Below are 21,373 nucleotides of genomic sequence, written 5' to 3'. Positions count from 1 at the left end.
GAGGACAGCCAAACTACCACATTTATTCCCAAATGTCATGAGCATTCTTGAGCCAGCCAGTAAAACAATGGAGGTCCTGTAGCACAAGAATCTTGGACTTCGTTTTGCATTAATGAAAAGTTCCATGTCATTGTTTCAAGTGCTCCAAACATTCCAGGAGCGCATGATATCTTGCAATATCAAACGGGTGGGAAGTCTTTTGTAGTCTTGGACGAATTGATTTACGAAAAGTTCTCCATTGGTTGCTAACTTGCCTTGCAAGACAAGCTGTCCAGGAGATGGGTGATTGGTAGGGCCTTTCCTTTCGAGAGGAATGCAGCTTCTTAGCAGGGGGATTTTTTTTTAATTGTTCACTGGACATGAAATCATTGGAGGAATAGCCTAGATTTCAAAGAAGCAGTTATCAGGGTGTTTTTTAAAAAAAAAAATTAAAGAGGAAAAAAGCCTTTAAAAAATCTTAGTGTACCTTGCCCATTTCAACTCATTCTGAGCTTTAACTTTTCTGGTGCTATTGTTCTGACCTAGGCAGCCTGAGACAGTAAAAATCACACGCTTAGTCCCCCAAATCCTTTTTTAATTTAACCGGCTGTGAATTATGTTCATTCGCAGCCCGTAATGATTCACAACCAGTCTGGGAAGAGTCCGACAGAAGTCTGCCACAGTCTTTCAGGGTAAGGCTGATAAGCACCCACCTTTATCTCTCTTGAAATGCTGCCAGAGACCTAATTGTCAATTAGTTTTGCAAGGCCAAACGGAGCACAGAGTCAAACGGAACTTCGGAATTTAAACCGACCAGAATGAACAAAGTTGCTTCCTGCAAAGGCTCAAGTCCATTTGCTCCTCTTTTATGTCTTATAGGAGGGGCCAATCATCTCCAAGCCTCACTTCCAAGTTGCCCCTTTTGCCCTTGCTGTTCTTGCCTTCTGGTAGCTCTGCGGATGTGTGCACTGGGAACACACACACCCGTTCCTCTGCGTCGCTTATGTCAGACTCCAGAGGCTCCAGAGGCACCACATAACTACCAGATGGCCCTGGCCCCCTCTCTGCCTCTGAATGCAGAGCCCTCGCCTGAGCCTTCCTCAGACTTCAGAACTGGCCCATGTTCCTTCTCAACCTCCTCACTTTCCGACTCTGCTGCCAGCTCCGAGGCCGCCAGTGGACCGCAACCGCTATTTCTGTAATTCCAAGACATCTTTGCAACATCTTCTGTGCGTGCCCATGTTTGTTCTCAGATCTTCAGGGAGGGGCAGAAACCTGGCAAGAGTGATTTTTTTTTCTTTGAAGACATTTTCGCTTCTCATCCAAGATGCTTCTTCAGCTCTGACTGGATGGTGAGGAATGGGAGGATTTATATTCCTTGAAGGAAGCTGATCATTTGCAAGCTTTTAGAGGGCCGTTGAGGCCACTTGGAGGGTTATCTGTGTCCTCAGGGTAACCTGATGTGGAGTCCTGCTGAAAGGACTGTGTTGTAGTCAGGAGATAGATGATGACATATTCTCCCCACCCCATTGGGAGAGGGCTGTTCAGTTTTAACATATATGTCCTCTCTGACCCTTCTTTGAAACCAGCAGACTTCTCTGTCTAAAATGTGGATGTTGCTGTCTTCAAAAGAATTGCCTTTGTCTTTTAAATGCAGATGGACTGCTGAATCTTGTCCTGATAGGTTTGTTATCCTATGTTGTGCCATTCATGAAGTAATTGTTTTGTTCAGAAAGTCCAGTTGCCTCCTGGAAAAAAAAAGCATCTTTGGGACAACCATGACCTGGATGACTGAGAATCTCAATAGACATTCTGTGAATTCTTGTGTTCATTTCCCTTGTCAGAATTGATTGCAATTCTTATTCTACTATCTTCTTTATTAGGAACCTCTGTAAACCACTTTCCCCATTACTTTGTTTTGCCATGGAACTTTATTTATTGTTCTAAGTTTATTAACATTGACCTTTTTGTAATCCAAGATACACATTCAACTCCACTGAAGCTTTCTCCTTAATAACAAGTACTCTAATATTACACAATCAGTTTCCCCATGTCTCTTCCTTTCACTTCATCCACTATGTCTTCTCTATTAGAAACTATTTAGGGAAAAAGTAAAGGATACATGTACTTTGCTTCACCCTCTGAAAAGAGGAGTCTCCAAAATCATTGTCTTGAATGAAGTAGTTGGGGTGCAGCTACTTGTCTTGAAGATCTTAGTTGGGATCCAGCTGAATGAATGAACTAAGACATCAATTCAATTACTGAAAACAAATAATATATTGAACATGTGTTTTCTTTTTTTAAAAAAATCTACAACAAAAGACTTTAAGGCAGCTATTGACATTTTAAAGCAATAAACCTCTAACATGTTTTCAAAAGGAAAGCGAGATTTAAAGCCATCCAAATCAATACTAGAAAAAATTCAAGCCAACGCCACCAAGAAACTGAAGGTTTCATGAAATGTTAGAACAGGGGTGTCAACTCAATTTTATTGAGGACTGCATTAGGGTTGTGTTTGACCTTGGAGGACCAGGTGTGTTTGTGTGTGTGTGTGTGTCCCCGGGGGGGGCATGTCCATGGCACCCCTCATGCCCCATTTTCTGCTGTGACAGCCTTGTGCAGCCCTCTGCCAGTGAAAATGGATGCCCCCCATGAGCTCCATTTTCACTGGCAGAGGCACTAGGGACTGGTCCTTTGCTGTTTCCAGGCTGGCATCGTGGGCCAGATCTTGCATCCCATGGGCCGGATCTGGCCCACGGATCCCTGGATTAGAAGATCTCTTCCCTCGATCTCAGTGCTGTTAGTGCAATTGAGATTTTTTTTTATAAGGATGTGGTGGGGAACATTTTACCCTTTTATATTTCCAGAAAACTGTGAAGACTTGGCTCTTCTTCCAAGCATTGGGGCAGAGTCAAGAGGTCCACAGTATGGGTGACCTGGCATCTGATGGGAAGGATCTGGTTTATTTGTTCCAAAATGTTGTTTTTATGGGTTATTATAATCCACCTAAGATCATTGTGGGAAGTACAATCAGTTCTTTAAATACTGTATTTTTTTTTGGACTATAAAATACATCAAGATTTCGAAGACGTAAGTAAGAAAAAAAGGGTTTTGTCCTCTCCGGCCCCCAGGCTGGGGTAAGGCAAAAAGCCCCCATTTTTCACCAAGAGACGTCTTCAGACAGTGCTGGCTCTTCAGGTTTGAAACAGAGATGAGCACCGCCACCTAGATTCAGGAATGACTAGCACATATGTGTGAGGGGAACCTTTATCTTTACCTTTATAGTATAAAGGGGAAAATCAGTTCATCTGATTTTTATTTATTTCCTTTCCACACAGTAACTCAGTTTCTCCCTTCTTATGAGATGAAAAACTTTCCTTCTGGAATGTTATTTGGATCTAAGTACTAACTGTGTCTCACCCTGTGAGCAAAACTGGGAAATCCATCCACAGGGAAGGTATTTGAGTGTATGCCTCATACAAGGATACTGCCTAAATCAAAGCATATTCATTTTTCATTACCAAGAAGCCTATTCTGTCAGATTTCCACATCACTCTGCAAATGATGTCTTTAAAATATATATTAAAGTATAAGATGTAATGCAAAACTCTGCTTGCCATAAATATTTTAATCATGGAAGCCCTTTGCTCTGTGGGAAACCCTCATCTGAGTTCCTACTTTTACATGTGGTTATTGAGCCAAATGCTGCATTGCCAGTTCTCCAGGGAGTTACTAAGGGGAAGGTTAGTAGTTCTGCTTTGTCCATACATCTAGGAAATATCTGAATCAGGGCACTTTGCTTTAAAACAGCAAACCGGATGAAATTTTCCTACAGCTCTCTTTTTTCCACCAAGAACGAATCTGACAGTTCCCCTTGCAAATGCTCCCATCCACTTCAAGTGCGGTTTGTTTAATTTAAATAGTAGACTGTCCACTTAATAATTATCTTTCCCAATTTCACTGTTTGAAAGTCCTAAGAGATAAAACAACCCTCTATTCCAGTTGAAGAGCAACTTCCCGGTCCTTTTACACAGGCGAGAAACATTTGAAATGCAGCCAAGGTAGCATAAAATAAAACAGCCCGTTTACCAAAAAGACAGTGATTCCTCCTCCTACAAACCCAAAGTGTGCGTACACAAAGGAAAGTGCAGCAGGTGTTACCAGGGGGCTGCTCAGCTAAAGTATGGAAACTTAACAAGCTTCTGAATACATAAAAAGATGGGCTAGGACAGTGTTGGTGAACCTTTTCAGCACCAAGTGCCGAAACAGGAGTGCGCGCATGGGCATGCATACTGGAAACTGGATGATCACCTGCCCAGCGTGCATGTCAGGCAGCTGCTCTTCCGGTTTCTGGCATGTGCATGCACACTGGTGAGCTCGTCTTCGCGCACGCATGTATGCTAGAGACCAGAAGAACAGGTGGCCAGGGCACCTGCGCCTGCCTGAAACCAGAGGAGCATCCACCAAGTGCTCATATGTGCACCAGGTAGCTGCTCTTCCGGCTTCCATTGCTCCCTCATGGGTGAAGACCAGCTGGATGGTGTGCTGGACCCGGAAGAGCAACAAGCAACGGTTCGGGTGCCTGGAGCGATGGCTTTGTGTGCCACTTCTGGCACACATGTCATACATTTGCCATCACGCGGCTAGGAGACAAATTCCCTACAAAGGTTCTTATTTTTTAAAAAATGTTCAAGTATGTCAGGTATTCCTGGTCTAAAGGGAGAAACATGCTCATTATACAGTTACCTCATTGATTTTTCTGTATCCGAGCAGGGGAGCTTTAAAGAAGTATTCTCCAATATTTTTGCAGAGCAAAGATATTAAAATAATAGGCTGGTCGGATGTAGAGAAGGTGTGATGGCTTAAAAATGTTCTCCCTGTAGTTCTCCCTCTGTGGTTCATTGCACAAAAAGCTCTCCATCTCACAGGGCATAGATGACTAAGGTACTTGTGAGAGGCAGGGACTGTGTTTTTCTATGAACCATCCTTTTCCTTGTTGATTGGAAATCATCAGCAAACAGAAGGAACTAGACCTGAATGGTTAACATTGTAATTTCAGCTCGTAATTGAGTTTGGAAAGACATGCTCTTCTCTCAATCCCCAGGAATCCCATTTGCAGCTGAAATACAACATTTGGCACATACTTTATGCCTGCAGTGGAGCTTTTGAAAGTTTGGATTGTTCATGCTTTTACAAATTAAATTGGGCTTGGAATCTAAGTTCAGTTGAGGTTCACAATCAAAGTTTGAGCCAACATTGTGACCGCAGAGAACTAAGTGCTTCTTGGCTAAGATTTGAAGGCCTGAAAAATGAGGAAGCTATCCAATTGATTCTCTTCATTTAAAAGATAAATTCCTATCTACAATGAGTTCACATTATGAGAAATCTTTGTACTCTGGTAAATATATATCTTGACTTGGCCATCACTTGGAATTGAGGTACACTTTTCTTCTTGATGAATTTTTTTCTATTTCCCAGTATAGATCATAGCCCCTAGAACAGTGGTGGCTTTTTGTCACTGCGTGACGAAAGTGTCTACACCCATAATGCTTTACACGCATGACCCCCCCCTGTGCTCCCCCTACCCCTGGACATGCATGCATGACCCCGTACACAACCTCCGCTGCGCCACACATGCACACGTGACCCCCTCCCACACCCCATTTTGGGCCTAGTAAGCCTCTCTGTAGCCTCCTGGGACCAAAAATGGGCTGCTGGGGGGTACCCCATGCCCCCTGCACTTGCGCATGGGACACCCCTCCCCACTCCCCATGTATGAACGGCAGAGACCTGAAAATCATCTGGCCAGCAAGAGAAGCGTGCACATGCGCAGTGGAGCTGAGCTGGGGTGACAGCTCGTGTGCCCGTAGAGAGAGCTCTGTATGCCACCTGTGGCACGCATGCCATAGGTTTTCCATCACGGCCCTAGAATGTCTTGGAAGTTCCCCATGGAGCTCTTAGTCTGATCTGAGCTTTCATAAGATCATCTAAAGTCAAGTAACTGTTGTCCCCTTTGGCAAATCATACAACCACAAACGCAACATCTTAACCAGTGGCTACATGTGGCCAAGTGGCAATATGAGGTTCTTTGATCCAACTATATCTCAGAAACAATTCTGTTCTCCTAAGTCTGGCCCTAGCCTAATTTTAATCCTACATATATATTACAATAATAGGCTACTTTTCAAATTTCTCTTATTTAAGCACAAGTTACAAATGGCAAATGGTGCTAACATAATATTGCCCAATGGTGACATAACATTGCATAACATAACATTGATTTTGAGCAGTAAGGTAAATAGCACTTAGCACATATATACCGCTTCACAGTGCTTTTACAGCCCTCTCTTAAGAGGTTTACAGAATCAGCCTATTGCCCCCAACAAACTAGGTCCTCGTTTTACCCACCTTGTAAGGAGGGAAGGATGAGTCAACCTTGAGCCTGGTGAGATTCGAACTGCCAAATTGCAGGCAGCCGGCAGTCAGTAGAAGTAGCCTGCAGTACTGCACTCCAACCACTGTGCGGTTCAAAAAATAAAGAATGTATTTTCAGATCACTTTTGGACAGAGAGCCAATTACAGTAATGAATGGTAAACACGTTTGATATATCCATGCAACTAATTTACAAATGCATTTGTAGGGACAAGCTATTGCTCAGCTCTGCTCAACGGTTCCTAATGTTACCGTCTTTGGAACGGCTTCTTCTTTCAAGCATGAAGCTATCAAAGAGTCTGTGACCTACCTGTTTGACCGAAATATGGATTATGTCCAAGAAGTTAAAAAGTGAGTGAGTTTGTATTTTACTTGATACTGGAAATGGTCAATGAGAACTATAAGAAGCTATTGGAGGCGACAAGTAAGTTAATTTTGAAAAAAACATTTTTATTGTCCTATTATAAACAGCCTGTAAAAGATGAAAAAATATGACAATGTGTGTGGTTTTTGGTTTGTTTTTTTATCAACTCCTAGATTGTATTTCTGGATAACAGTGATGTGACCAGTTATCAATGGGAAATAAAATGTTATGAGGTCTCCAATAGGTTTATCACATTTACAATATATCCGCTTTATTGAATCTTTCTTTTACGTATATAGATAGTAGTCAGGGAATCCAGAGGTGTAAAAAAAACCCTCTTCCTTAATCCATTTTTATGCTCCCTTAATCTATAATCTATTTTTGTCTGACAAGACAAGTCAATGGGGAAATCTGAGTGCCTTCACATAACCATTGTGTTAATAACTTAACAAATGTCATGATTCACTTAACAACTTTTGCAAGAAAGGTTGTAAAATAGGGCAAATTCACTTAACAAATGCTCCACTTAGCAACATAAATTTTGGACTCGATTATGGTCACTTGAGGACTACCTGTATAAAAAAAAGGCTGTGTTTGCATTGTACTGCTCATTTTGTTATTCTTCTCCCCATCCCCAAATGTTGTTGCTTACATCTTAGCCCAGGGGTGTCAAACTCGATTTCATTGAGGGCCGCATCAGGATTATGTTTGATCTTGGGGGGGGGGGAATGGATGGGCGTGGCCAGCTCAACATCATTCGTGTGAACTTGACATCACTCATTTTCAGCCGTGATGGCCTCCTGCCAGTGAAAGCAGAGCTCGGAGAACTGCTCATGGCTCCCATGGGCCCTTTTTTCAGACACAACAGCCGCCTGCAGCCTTTAGTGACCTACCAGTGGCCGGCGGAGCTGGCAGGAGAGTTGGACAATGAGGAGGTTGGGGAGGAACATGCGCCAATCCTGGAGGTTGGGGAAAGTTCGGATGATGGCTCTGCGTCAGAGGCAGAGATGGAGCTGAAGCCATCTGGCAGTGATCAGGTGCAAGACAGCAGTGAGACAGATGAACAGCTAGAGCCTGTTCCCAGTGTGTGCATGCGCAGAGCTGCCAGTATAAAAGAACAACTCAGAAATCAGGGTAGACGTGGGAGTAAAGCCACAGGTGGAAAGTGATTGGCCCCTCCCATAAGAAATAAAAGAGCAGCAAAAGGGGAGTGGGCTTTTGCAGGAAACAATTCGTTCGGTCATTAGATTCATTTCAGGAGTGCAAAGATCTGTCCGTGAATTTCAGAGACTCTGTGCCCAGTCTTTCCTGGCACAGCACTCATTTGGAAAATATTGACATGGCAGCTTTCCAAGATAGATAAGGTCTGTAGTCATAAATATTCCTTTGAAAGACTGTTTACCAGGCCTTTGCTGAATGTGAATGAAAGGAATAAAAGGGGTTTTGTGGGACCAGGACTTTGCCTCATGCTTTTTGGGGAAGCCTAAGTCAGAACACAGCCCTCTGCCATTGAAAACGGAATCTGGGCGTGTGAGCTCCATTTTCAGTGGCAGAGGCTGTCATGGTTAAAAACAGATCTGGGAGGGTCACACGTGGCTCTCCTGAGCTGCCCTTTTTTCTGGCAGAATCACTGAGGGTCGGTCCTTCGCTGTTTCCAGGATGGGCCCATAGGCCAGCACCCCTAAGACATCCCTGTCTTAGCCCCACTGTGTGTACTTAATCAGAGTTATAGCTTGTTTGACAAAAACTGTGGAAAATCATAACAATAGAATCAGCACAACCCAACAATATGGACATTTTCCTGCCTTTGTTCCTTATTATTCTGCCTTGCAGAGTAAGTGGGTAGAAAATGAAATCCGAGAGCAGATTTTAAGTAGCACTTACTTTCTTTTTAGTGCATCATTTGTTCTCTTGAAGAGCAGTATTATGTACTCCATAAGTTATATATTCAAAGGAAAAGTTTTTGCCTTCCCCTCTCCTCCTTCTGCTTTCATCTTTCTTTCTTTCTTTTTCTTTTTTAAGAGAGGTTAGTCAGCAGGCTTTTGTAAAAAAAAATGTGATCAAAAGAAATGCTGTTAGGTCGCACTCCTCAACAATTGTACAGGGCACAGGCAAATAATTATGACAATGAAAGTCTTGGCTCATGAACACACCAGATATAAGAAGAAGGAAGTGTGGATAATTGATGTGGTGATAGCAGGAGATAGTTGAAGATAAAGACTTGGAGAAGATCACAAAGTATTGTTCTAACCAAGGCTTCCCAAGAGCATGAAGAAAACTTCTTGTCCTGACAAAAAACCCTTTTATTAATTGACTGTTGAGTTCTGCTCATTCACATCCAGCAAAGTCTTTCAAGGGAAGATTTACAATCACAGACCTTATCTAGCTTGGAGAGCTGTCAGGCCGATATCTGCAAAACTTGGCAAGGAGTCTCAGAGAGTCACGAACCAATTAAGCGAACTAATTTTCTCCTGCAAACTCCACTCCCCTTTTGCTCTACTTTTATTTCTTCTGGGAGGGGCCATTCATTGCCTGGCCTTAATCTCAAGTCGATCCCTGTTCTTTAGCTGTTCCCTTCATCTATGAATGCACACACTGGGAACAGACTCCAGCTGTTTGTCTGTCTCCTTGATGTTTGACTCTGAAGGCAGATGATAATTGGCATACGGCTCTGGCCCCATCTCTGCCTCCGACACAGAGCCCTCATCAGAGCCTTCCCCAGACTCCAGGACTGCCCCATGTTCCTCCCCAACCTCCTCACTGTCTGAAACTTCTGCCAGCTGTGCTGGTTGCTGGTGTGCCACAAGTATCTAGAACTGAAAACTGAAATTGAAGAACTATAAACTGAAGATTTTAGCAAAAATTGGCTCAATGGTCCCAGTTATTAGCACACAGTGTGGCATACTTACAGAATCTGCGCATTGACATTCTGGTTTTCTTTAACAAGCAGACCGTGCTTTGCAAGAAGCTCCGTTTTCAGTGAGCTATTTTAGGGTTTCCCTGCCTTTAGCAGTCTCTCCACTATCCTTCTGGAAGATGGATTTCCCTCTTCTCCAAGCTTGCTGGTACTTTTTGTGTCTGTTACCGTTTTGGATGTAAAGCGTGAAATTGGAAACAGTAGGATTTGTGAGATGTTTGATGCCATAGCAAAGGGATCACAATAACGTGAGCTAATCTGCAAATTGCGCTCATGAGAGAGGCCCCAATGGACAGATCACAGAGTTGCAAAATAATTCCTTCTCTTTTAGAAGTATCCTGATGATAATGTTTAAAATCCTATCTTCCTCTATGAAGAATGGCTGAAGATTTTGGGTCTGGCTAGTCTAAAGAAAAGAAGCATTAGGGGTGGCATGATAGCAGTATTCCAGTATTTGAGGGGCTGCCACAAAGAAGAGGTGGTCAAATTATTCTACAAAGCACCGGGGAGGGGGGGCAGAACAAGAAATAATGGTTGGAAACTGATCAAAGAGAGAAGCAACCTGGAATTAAGGAGAAACTTCCTAACAGTAAGGACAATTAACCATTGGAACAGCATAAATTCTGGGTGCTCCATCACTGGAGGTTTTTATAAAGAGACTGGACAGTCATTCATTTGTCTGAAATTGTATAGGTTCTCCAGCTTGAGCAGGAAGCTGGACTAGAAGACCTCCAAGGTCCCTTCCAGCTCTATTCTGTTCTGTTTTTTTTTTTTACTCAGTATGGAAAACAAAACAAATTGCTTAGGTCTTCTGTCTGTTTCACCTGTACCATTTGATCCATAACTTTCTTCCTTAAAGAATACTTCCACAATTTTGTTCCATTGATGTGGCTGAATCCTGCAGTTCCACCGTTCTTTTAAAAATACATGTTGACTTTGATTACTTTTTTGGGGGAAAGTGCAGAATTAAAATGAACTTTATAAACAATTTCCTATAGCTTAGTATGCCCAGATAACATCCTGATCCTAGCGAACTATTTACATGTAATATAACTCCATTACTTCTCTCTGTCGTCAGATGCCCACTGCTCTTCCTGTTTCTAGAAAAGAAAAGAAAAGATTCATAAACTAGATCAGTTAGTTTAACCTATATCTTCATAACAGCTATTAACCAATTTCAGACAATAATTGTCATGAGATAAAAGCTGGTCTTGGGAGTTAGACGTTATTTGGTGCAACTTATGCCCTTCAGACTCCATAGAGTACAATTATCCGTAATGAGTGCACCAGTGATTTTCATAATTATTTAATTGAAGTGAGCCATTGAAACAATCTTTTAACAACTGCTATAGAGGTTGATGCATATAATCTATGCAGAGAATGGTTGAAGCCAGTTTTCACAGATTTGGTTAATTTAAGGCAGAAACCTGGCAACCTGGTGCCATCCAGATTCTTTGGATTTCATCATCCATCAATGGCATCCATTGGTCTTAATTCTAAGAGATTTTAGTCCAGAGTTCTGGCAGGCTGAAAGATGTAGACTTAAATTTACAACATGGAATTTGCTTTTTGAGAATATACGCTGACGTTGGCTTCTCACTGCACAATTGCCTTTGATCTTTCTGTACATAAGTGGCTCTAAGGAAGCTCACAATGAAACTAGTGAAATAATGAAAAGCCAAGGTGGCACAGTTGTTAGAGTGCAGCACTGCTAGTTGCAGTTTGGCAATTCAAATCTCACCGGCTCAAGGTTGATTCCATCCTTCCGAGGTGGGTAAAATGAGGATCCAGATTGTTGGGGGGCAATAGACTGACTCTGTAAATTGCTAAGAGAGGGCTGTAAAAGCACTATGAAGCAGTATATAAGTCTAAGTGCTATTGATATAATAATTTGAATTTACTACCTTACGGATAGGGTTCTACCTGGCATTCTCTTCTATGCAACCTAACCCTAAGCCTCCAAAACATCTGTTGGCTAAAGCCTATTTTTCAGGAGGTCCTTGGCTTAATTTTTAAGAATGTCTACAAAGATGTTTCAACTTCTTATAGAAACTGTTCCTTCTTTAGCTTAGGGCAGGGAAGATAAAAAGCAGGGGAAAAGAAAGTAAGTTCAGAATGAGTAAAAGGAGAGTTTCAAAAGTAGAGAGTGAGTTTTGTTTCTTCTTCCCCTTTACATATAGAGGAATATGTTCTCCATTTTCTAAATACTGTAGATGGTCTGTATTTTCATTTTAATTGATTGCAAGATAAAAAAATTGAACAATTCTGACTTGTGGGTTTTTAACAATCAAATGCCCTATAAAAGTATAGAAAAGAATTCTTGATTGTGGGGCAATTAAAACATCCCTATGCACAAGGGGGCAGTAGCAGCAATACTAAAGACAACTTCATAAGAAAGGCTGAGCACCAAAGAATTGAGGCCATTGAACTATGGTGCTGGAAAAGACTCCTGCGAATTCCTTGGACTGCAAGGTGATCAAACTGGTCAGTCCTAAAGAGGATCTGCTCTTTAGAAGGCCAGATCCTGAAGATGAAACTCAAATACTTTGACCACCTAATGAGAAGGAAGGACTCACTGGAGAAGAGCCTAATGCTTGTAACGATGGAGAGAAAAAGTAGAAAGGGACGACAGAGAAGGAGGTGGCTGGATGGAGTCACCGAAGCAGTCGGTATGAGTTTAAATTGACTCCAGAGGATGGTAGAGGACAGGAGGGCCTGGAGGAATGTTGTTCTTGGGGTTGCAATGGGTCAGACACAACTTCACAACTAACAACAAAAACTAAGATAACTTCACCTTTGAATTTAAGACAGCTCTTGGTGACTTTATAGATAAATAAGCCTCTATGGTTTTCTTGGCAACAGTAAAGAATCAGGCTGTCTTTGTTTTCTTCTAACCCTTAAAAAACAGTCTAGCTGCAACTCTTTGATTTGAACATTCCCTATTCAGCACTAATACATTTGACATTGCATTGTCTTTGAATATCAGCAAGGTTGGCCAAATCATTCCACCTGCTGGACTGCTATTCTTATCTTTGCAGAGAGCCATGGATTACTCCAAACTAAATATTTTAATAGTTGACTTCTATGCATTGCCTTTCTCATCTCCTACTAATACCTTGTAGAGGGCATCAGGGAATGGCCTTAAAAGACAGGAAAAAGAGCCACTATCAAGGCGACAGACAGATAAACAGGACTTGACTCCATTTTAAGAAAGTAATTTGGGAAAAATGTCTCAGATAAGCTTCTTAGAGTCTGGGGGCAGAGTTAAGAGAGAGATCAATCTAGAATCCCTATGTAGCCACAAGTAGATTAAGTCCCATTTACCTTGTGTTCCATGACCGTCATTTGAGAAGATTCCTGTGCACAAGCTGTTTAGCAATCAATCACTTTAATTGGAGCTTCATGTGTAGCTCTGGCCCTTCCCTAGTTGACATAAAGATGGGGAGGGGCACATCCAGGCTCTGAAGATTCTGTTATTATGGCTGTTTCAATGTAAGAAGTCCTGGCTTCCATGAGAACGGTTTCTTAGCCTGTTGGGCTGATAGTCTTCTACACATTTTAATTAAAGAATGGAGGAGTAGCATAGATCAGTTCTACCCACTTTTTAAAAACAGAATAAATTTGAGTGATGGGTAGACCAATACACAAAGATAAAGGATCAGTTCAAACATTCGCTAAAGTGGACTGTTGAGGGAGGGAAATGCTTGAATGACATAATGGGCATTCTAAAGAGACCTTGTAGATTCAGTATTTGTGGATTTGGGTCTTCACCTCCCCAGGACCAGCCTAGCACCTGATACATAGGTAGTCCACAAGTAACAACTGTCCTGTTTACTGATTATTTGAAGTTATGATGACATTGAGTAGCAAGTATCATCTCAGTGTTTCTGTGCTTTCTAGAATCTCTGCAGATGGTGTAGACATTGTCCTGGACTGTCTTTGCGGTGAAAATACTGGTAAAGGCCTCAGTCTACTCAAACCACTTGGGACTTACATTTTATATGGTGAGTAAAATTCAAAGGCTAAATAAATCATGAACCTCTCAAGAATCACCATTACGTTGTAACGGTTCTAGTTGATTTCTAATGAGTGGTTGCATGAAAAATTCAGTTACTATTTCAGATATCAACCAAGAAGCACCATAACTTCAAAGTTAAGTTAACTTCAAACGGTGGGAGGAGAAATGAAAAGATGGCTGTTCTGACTGAAGCTTCCCAAGAGCATGAAACTCCTTGTCCTGGCAAAAAACTCTTTTTATTAATTTACTGTGAATTCTGCTCATTCACAGCCTGCAAAATCTTTCACAGGAGGATTTAGAGTCACACAACTTACCTGGCTTGGAGAGCTGCCAAGCCGATATCTGCAAAACCTGTCAAGAGTCTCAAAGAGTCACTAACCAATTAGTGAACTAATTGTCTCCTGCAAACTCCACTCCCCTTTTGCTCCTCTTTTATTTTCTCTGAGAGGGGCCATTCATTGTCTGGCCTTACTCCCAAGTCAACTCCTGTTCTTTAGCTTTTCCCTTCGTCTGGCAACTCTGTGCATGTGCACAGTGAGAACAGGCTCCAGCTATTCATCTGCCTCACTGATGTCTAACTCTGAAGGCAGCTGATAACTGGCATACGGCTCTGGCCCCCTCTCTGCTTCTGACACAGAGCCCTCATCAGAGCCTTCCCCAGACTCCAGGATTGGCCCAGGTTCCTCCCCAACCTCCTCATGTCCGAATCTGCTGCCACCTCTGCTGGCCACTGGTGGGCCACAACAATGGCAGAAGTAAAAGGAAGATATATGAAAGATAGATATGACCAATTAATCTATGTTGGCCATCCAGGCTGTCTGTTTTCATATGACCATACCTGAAGTCCTTCTTGACCACTTTGCTCTTGGGGAAGCATATATTATGGTTTAAATTGAAAAGAAATGTTAACTATTAAACATGTTGATTGATAGCATAGAACTCATAGAAACTTGGATGATATTCTACTAAGGCCATCAAAAATGCAGTTTTAAAAACAATTTTCCCACTTTCTCTCCAATGATCTCCTTTTATTATCTGATAAGCAATCCTATCTGCAGGGATACGAAAGAAAGTTTTCCATACAACAGGGTAATTATTAAGCCCAGAACTCAAGATTTCCCACATTTAATGAGGTCTACATCATCATTAAATATAAGGGGATGCGGTGGCTCAGTGGCTAAAATGCTGAGCTTGTCGTCGATCACAAAGGTCAGCAGTTCGAATCCCTAGTGCTGCGTAACAGAGTGAGCTGCTGTTATTTGTCCCAGCTTCTGCCAACCTAGCAGTTCAAAAGCATGTAAAAATGCAAGTAGAAAAATAGGAATCACCTTTGATGGGAAGGTAACAGCATTCTGTGTGCCTTCAGTGTTTAGTCATGCCGGCCACATGACCACGGAACTGTCATTGAACAGCACTGGCTCTTCGGCTTAGAAACAGAGCTGAGCACCGCACCCTAGAGTTGGGAACAACTAGCATTTATGTGTGAGGGGAACCTTTACTTTTACCTATGTCATTGGCAGCAAAGGAAAAACTTTCATCCCAAACCTTATCATTTAAAAGTCCTTCTGGAAGAAGCTTGACATGGCAGAGATCTACTCCTATATAATCCTTTCTGTCTTCTGTATAATTTCAATAAAGAATTATTACTACCATTCATTACTCTGTCATTTCACAGATTCTGGAGACTGGTGGACTGAGTGTTATTGACCTTTAGATGTCAAAATGCTCAATAACATTTTAATTCCCCCTTTTTGCATTAATGAAATTTGGGCTCTCACAGCCATATTGTTATTTTTTTTAAAAGCACTAAAGGCAACTTATGAAAACAACCTTAATAGTGGCATAATTAAGTATGGGACCTTTCAGGGTTCTTGTTGTAATTAGGTTGTGGAAGAAACAGCGAAAAAATAATTATTTAACAGATACTATCAAGCCCCATATAACTGGGCAAGATCAAGGAAAAAAACTGCAAAGATTTCAATAAGGCCTCTTTAATTCAAGCCTGGGGTAAATAATCCAAGAATTTTACAAACTGCAAAAAAAAAAAAAAAAAAATCCACCTTCACTTAAATTGTGGACTCTTTGAGCCAAGGTGGTGCAGTGGTTAGAGTGCAGTACTGCAGGCTACTTCAGCGGACTGCTAGCTGCAGTTCAACAGTTCAAATCTCACCGGCTCAAGGTTGACTCAGCCTTCCATCCTTCCGAGTTGGGTAAAATGGGGACCCAGATTGTTGGGGGCAATGGGCTGATTCTGTAAACCGCTTAGAGAGTGCTGTAAAAGCACTATATAAGTCTAAGTACTGAGATGGCTGAGATGCCATTTATATAATCAGCTAACAATGGATTCACTTTCTATTTCTTGACAGTTAATCTATTTTTCCCTCCATTATTTTCCCAGCCATTCCACAGCCTTTCAAATATTGTGTGTATCAACATACTGTATATAATGCAGGTGTTACATCAACAGTCTAATTGGTGATGTTCAGTCATTTTTAAATGTTTCCTTTTCTCCCTTGCTCTCAATTTGTTTTCTCTTGAATAAATGCAAACTCCCAGACACATTTTTCACAAGCTTATGTCAAGTTAACTTTCTGTGGCAATGCATATGTAGATGATAAATCTTCTACCACCTTCCCCATATATTATCTTCACAAGGTTGAATCCCATATCAAGATATTCCTAAACAAGCAGTCTTATATGATAAGATACTTTAAGGCTAAAATTTTGGAATTCAAAAGATATGTATGTTCTCCAATATGTTCTACCTTAGAAAAACTTACTCCTGATTCTTTTTAAAAACAAAACATTACAAATGTACAACCTCATAATCACTATGAAAAGGTCTTCTTTTCTCATCAGATGCTTCTTTCTAAGCGGTCTCTGAAACTTATGTGCGACAGAGCAGATATCATAAAATCTGTTTGAGGCTATCATTTTCCTTCATTGTGTTATACCTAGAATAGTGCAGAAGGACACCCCAAGGACAGGGAGTCTAGAGAAACAGAATTTTCCAGGGCTCCTGTGTCCTTGAGATGTCACCTTGCCACAAGCATGACTCACCCCCCAAAAAAGGATGAAAACAATGCACAGTGTTTGACAAAAGACTTACATCATCCATGCTGAAAGCTCCAACATTGCCACTAGGTAAGGGGCACATGGATGAAGTGTTCGTTCTATGGCAACTGAGAATAGCAGAAGGTTATGATCCATGGTGGTGCAGTGGTTAGAGTGCAGTACTGCAGGCTACTTCTGCTGACTGCTGGTGGACTTCAATTTGGCAGTTCAAACCTCACCAGGCTCAAGGTTGACTCAGCCTTCTATCCTTCCAAGGTGGGTAAAATGAGGACCCAGATTGTTGGGAGCAAGAGGCTGACTCTGTAAACTGCTTAGAGAGAGCTGCAAAGCACTGTAAAGTGGTATACAAGTCGTAAGTGCTATTGCTATTTGGTGAAAGATAATTGGAGTTTTCTTCTTCTGATGGCATCATTAAGAGCCCAACAAGAGAGTAGAATTAAACCCCAACAATAGACAAGATGTCCTTTTTTCCCCAATAAGACATTTATGGAGAATGGAGATGTTGTTTTATGATTTTGACACAGAATATCGATATTCTTCTGTTTCATCCTTGTGGCATATAAATAATCTACTTCGGTGCTCATGTTTTCTTCTGTTACTTTCCTCCCTCTTCACTGCTTTCTAGGCTCATCAAACATGGTTACTGGGGAAACCAAAAGTTTCTTCAGCTTTGCAAAATCGGTAAGTATGAGGCCCTTCCGGCTTGGTTAGAGCTTATTTGTGTGTGCTGTGCTCCGAGTCTCTCTTTGTTTCCCTCCCATTTTCTCCCCTCTCTCCCTTCAACAGCATGACTCATCTTTTTCAGATTCAGATCCAAGCTAGGCATTATCCACAGCAGAGGTATGAATGTTTCATTAAGTTTATTGATTTCTTCTTTGCCTATAGAGACAATGGAAGGAGGTGCTGCTTAAATACATTTCCAGCTAGATATGAATAAAAAAGCCACTGGATGATTGTTGAAATCCTCTGTTATAGAACCAGGGGTGAGTTGCTGCAGGTTCACACTGCCAAGGATCTCTGGACTTTGGTGAACCCGCAAATCCCACCCCTGGCTGGTCCCTCCCCTCCCACCCTTCCCAGAAGTCTCCACGTGGCCCATTTTGGATGCTGGTACAGGGCTCGTGTAGAGGCTCAGGGAAGGAAAAAACCAGTTCTCCTGGAAGTTTCTGGAAGGCTGGAAACGGGCTCATTTCTGGCCTCTAGAGGCCCTCTGGAATCCAGGCAGGCCATTTTTGCCATCCCGGAGGCTCAAGAAAAGCTTCCCAAGCCTGGGGAGGGTGAAAAATAGGACTCCCAGAAGTTAGGGAAGGCCAGAAACGGGCTCATTTCCAGGCCTCCAGAGCCCCGGGACGCTATTTTTACCCTCCCAAACGCTCAAGGAAAGCCTCTGGAGCCCGGGGAGGGTGAAAACACTCCCCTCCCCATGGTGCAGCAGGACGACTAGGCTACGTCCACCCAGCAAGCAGGCCGAGAACCCATTGCTAAAACATTTGAAGCCCACCCCTGCATAGAACCCAGGTTAGAAACAGGTGGGATTTTGAGACCAGCTAATTTAGAACAGTCCAAGGCTTGGATCACGAGCCTATGGCCACCAATGCACAGAATTGGCTCACGGATCTGAGTAGGTGTTCAGGTCCCAAGTCCAAAATAAATACCGCAAATTCTCACTTGGTTTGTGCATCACGACGAACCCGTGTGTATTTTAATGTTGATTTGTCGAATAACTCTATCTGCTTCATTCACAAATCTCAGTGAGCCACAACCTGTTTTTAGGGGCTGGGCATAATTGGCTGAATTCAAATATGGTATTAATGCAGAGGGTGTACAGTTGCTGCCTCTTTTACCTTTTGTGGCACAGCTGCCTTTCAAAAGTGAATCTGCAGGGGCAATTGAGGTGTGAAAGAAAGGGTGCCTTAAATCTCAACAGTTTGCTTTTAAGCTCACACAAATTCCAAAAATGTAAAAAGAAAATTTGACCATCCATTCTGGGAGCTTTGAAATGGTTGGTGGGCTAAAGTAGAACCAAAAATGTTTATCCTATTATGGCTTTGATTTCATTGGGTAAAAAAAATCAAAAAGTGAATTAAAGTACATTGTCATTGAATGAATGAATGAATGAATGAATGAATGAATGAATGAATGAATGAATGAATGAATGATCTCTGCACATCCTTACTAGGTTCACACTGACTAAACCATTCCAGTTTTTAGCTCTAGCTTAGTGTGTCATTGCAGATTCAGCCATTGTGGTTTATAAACTGTTATGTATGGTCTAGGGTGATATATAAACTAAGCCATGGTGTCTTGTTCATTTTATTTAAACTCTGGCTTATGGCAAAGTGGAAACCCATCCAGTTTTCTCCTAACCTAGATTTGAGAAGGGAGAGTTGCCCTTTTCATGTGAAAATTGGGAGAGTGAGCTAGTACATCTTGAGAGCAAAAGGTTCATCTGGATCTACCTGTCAACTCATTCAGCATTCCTGGCCTGCTTTCGAGTTGCCATTGGCAGGAGTGGGGAGAACTGATGGAGCAGCTTGGCAGCCATGACTGGAAGCAAATTCCACACATACTTTTCTCAAGCCTGTATCTCAGATTACCAGAGCCAGCCAGGGAGAGGCATGTTTTCTACAGCCCGTGAAAGTACTCCATTGCAGAATGTGATTTATGACACCTTGTGAGGAGGAGGGGGAACAGAGTCATAGTTGAGCCATAAATTACGTGGGGCAGAGTTGACTTCATTTGGTACGTGCTGACTTGTTGCTCCTAATAAATAATTGGATTTCTTTTGAAACTTGGCTTGAGGCTCATGAGTTAATTAGGGCATCTGTAGGAACTCTGACAGCTCCTTTGTTTCATGCCTTTGTTTTTGAGACCCTTCGAAGTCTATACTCCAGCTCCTGGCCTCCCATCTTCTGTAGAGTGAGTGAGTGAGTGAGTGAGTGATTATGAAGTACATCATGCATTTCCAGTGTAATACACACATGGAATATACACATGGAATATCTTGGTTCTAATCTTGTTGCAATTTGTGTTCCCTTAGTGGTGGCAAGTGGAGAAAGTAAATCCTATCAAACTTTATGAAGAAAACAAAGTCATGGCTGGATTTTCTCTGCTGAACCTGCTTTTCAAACAGGGCCGAAGTAGTCTTGTCACTAAAGTAATGGACAATCTCATAAAACTTTACAACGAGAAGAAGATCAAACCAGTGGTTGATTCACTGTGGGCACTGGAAGAGGTAAGCACTTTATCTTGTTCCTTCTCTGATATGTTAGTTTTGGTTTTATTTTTTAAACAATGTATTATTAAAATAGGTCATGGACATTCCATCTGCATTCTTCAAACAGCAGCATGGGAGTACTGGGGTTTTGTAAGTTTGTATTTTTAAAATGTAACTCTCTGCATAGAGATGAGAAAAGGAAGGATCCCCATTTCCTGGTTTCATGCTCTAGTGTGTTAATTATTAGCATACACAGTGTAGCTTATTTAAACATTGGCAGTGTTCCTTCCTGTTTAAAAAACACAACAACTTGAATGCTTTCCAGCCATGTGTACTTTGATGTCTGTTGTATCTTACAGTGGATTTTTTAGCTTATTGTTTCAAAAAGCTTCTAGGCAGTGCTTGCAGACATGGCAGCCTTCCCACACAGCATTAGACAACAAATACTAAATGTTTCAGCCAGCCATGCTGGTTAAAGGTGGGATGCTTTGTCTGGCATAGAGTTTTCCAACCTGAACAACTTCCATATGTGTGTCGACTTCAATTCCCAGATCACTCAGCAATGGCCACGATGGTTAGTGAATTCTTGGAGTTAGTTCATTTGCCCAGGTTAGGAAACCTAGCACACCTGAAGAGCATCAGACACACATGAGGAAAAACAGGTAGGAAGAAAGCTACAATACTTCAGAGAGATAAGGACTCCGGCTGAACAGGAGTCAAAAAGAAAAACAAAAAAGTGTACTGAAGGAAGAACTGAAGACTTAGCTAGAAAAAGGTTAGTATCTTGAGGGGAGTTAAAGACTTGAGAAAGGACCTCTAAGCATGCCATGCTTGTTGTGTGCCATAATGAAAATATTTATTTATTTGTTTATTTACTTACTTACTACCTGATAACCTGGTGTCGTCTGGGTATTTATTTATAGGGGGAAAATGTCCTGACCAAATGTAATTTCTAATGTTGGATTTTCCTCCTTACCAGAAGGAGCCCCCTTGTAGAGTTCTGTAAAGCCATTACCATGGCAACTCCACTGCACTGTACAGTAGAAGCCATTTTACGGCAGTGCAGTAGAAACCATTTTACGGCAGTACAGTAGAAGCCATTTCAAGGCACAACAGGCTGTATCTTAACAGAACACAAACCCTAAGGTGTGTTAGGGATGTCTTATCCACACTGTATTTTTTTCCACAGAGAAGTCATCTGTATACCAAGTGTGGTTGAAATTGCTTGAGGCGTTCCAGAGTTGTGCTGGAACACACACACACACACACACATCAATCAAATTTACATCCTTGACTATCCCACAGAAAGTGACTCAGGGCTGCACACAGTAAAATCAGGAAATGAATAAGACAATAATTAGTTACAACCA

General features: G+C 41.8%; 1 protein-coding gene across 1 annotated transcript in view; it reads left to right on the top strand.

Moving 5' to 3' along the window:
• Positions 1 to 21,373, top strand: part of VAT1L (vesicle amine transport 1 like) — a 64,416-nt gene that overhangs the window by 19,014 nt on the left and 24,029 nt on the right. Inside the window, exons 4-7 of the mRNA XM_014056792.2 lie at positions 6,621 to 6,763; positions 13,594 to 13,697; positions 17,412 to 17,467; positions 19,827 to 20,021. Coding sequence (XP_013912267.2) covers positions 6,621 to 6,763; positions 13,594 to 13,697; positions 17,412 to 17,467; positions 19,827 to 20,021 — 498 coding nt within the window. The remainder of the gene's footprint in view (positions 1 to 6,620; positions 6,764 to 13,593; positions 13,698 to 17,411; positions 17,468 to 19,826; positions 20,022 to 21,373) is intronic.

Source organism: Thamnophis sirtalis, unplaced genomic scaffold, assembly GCF_051295495.1.
Source record: "Thamnophis sirtalis isolate CommonGarterSnake01/CBP01778 unplaced genomic scaffold, rThaSir2_p1.2 scaffold_14, whole genome shotgun sequence".
NCBI classification, from domain to species: domain Eukaryota; kingdom Metazoa; phylum Chordata; class Lepidosauria; order Squamata; family Natricidae; genus Thamnophis; species Thamnophis sirtalis.
Note: the sequence above shows the minus strand (reverse complement) of the source record. Positions and strands in the feature narration are given on the sequence as shown.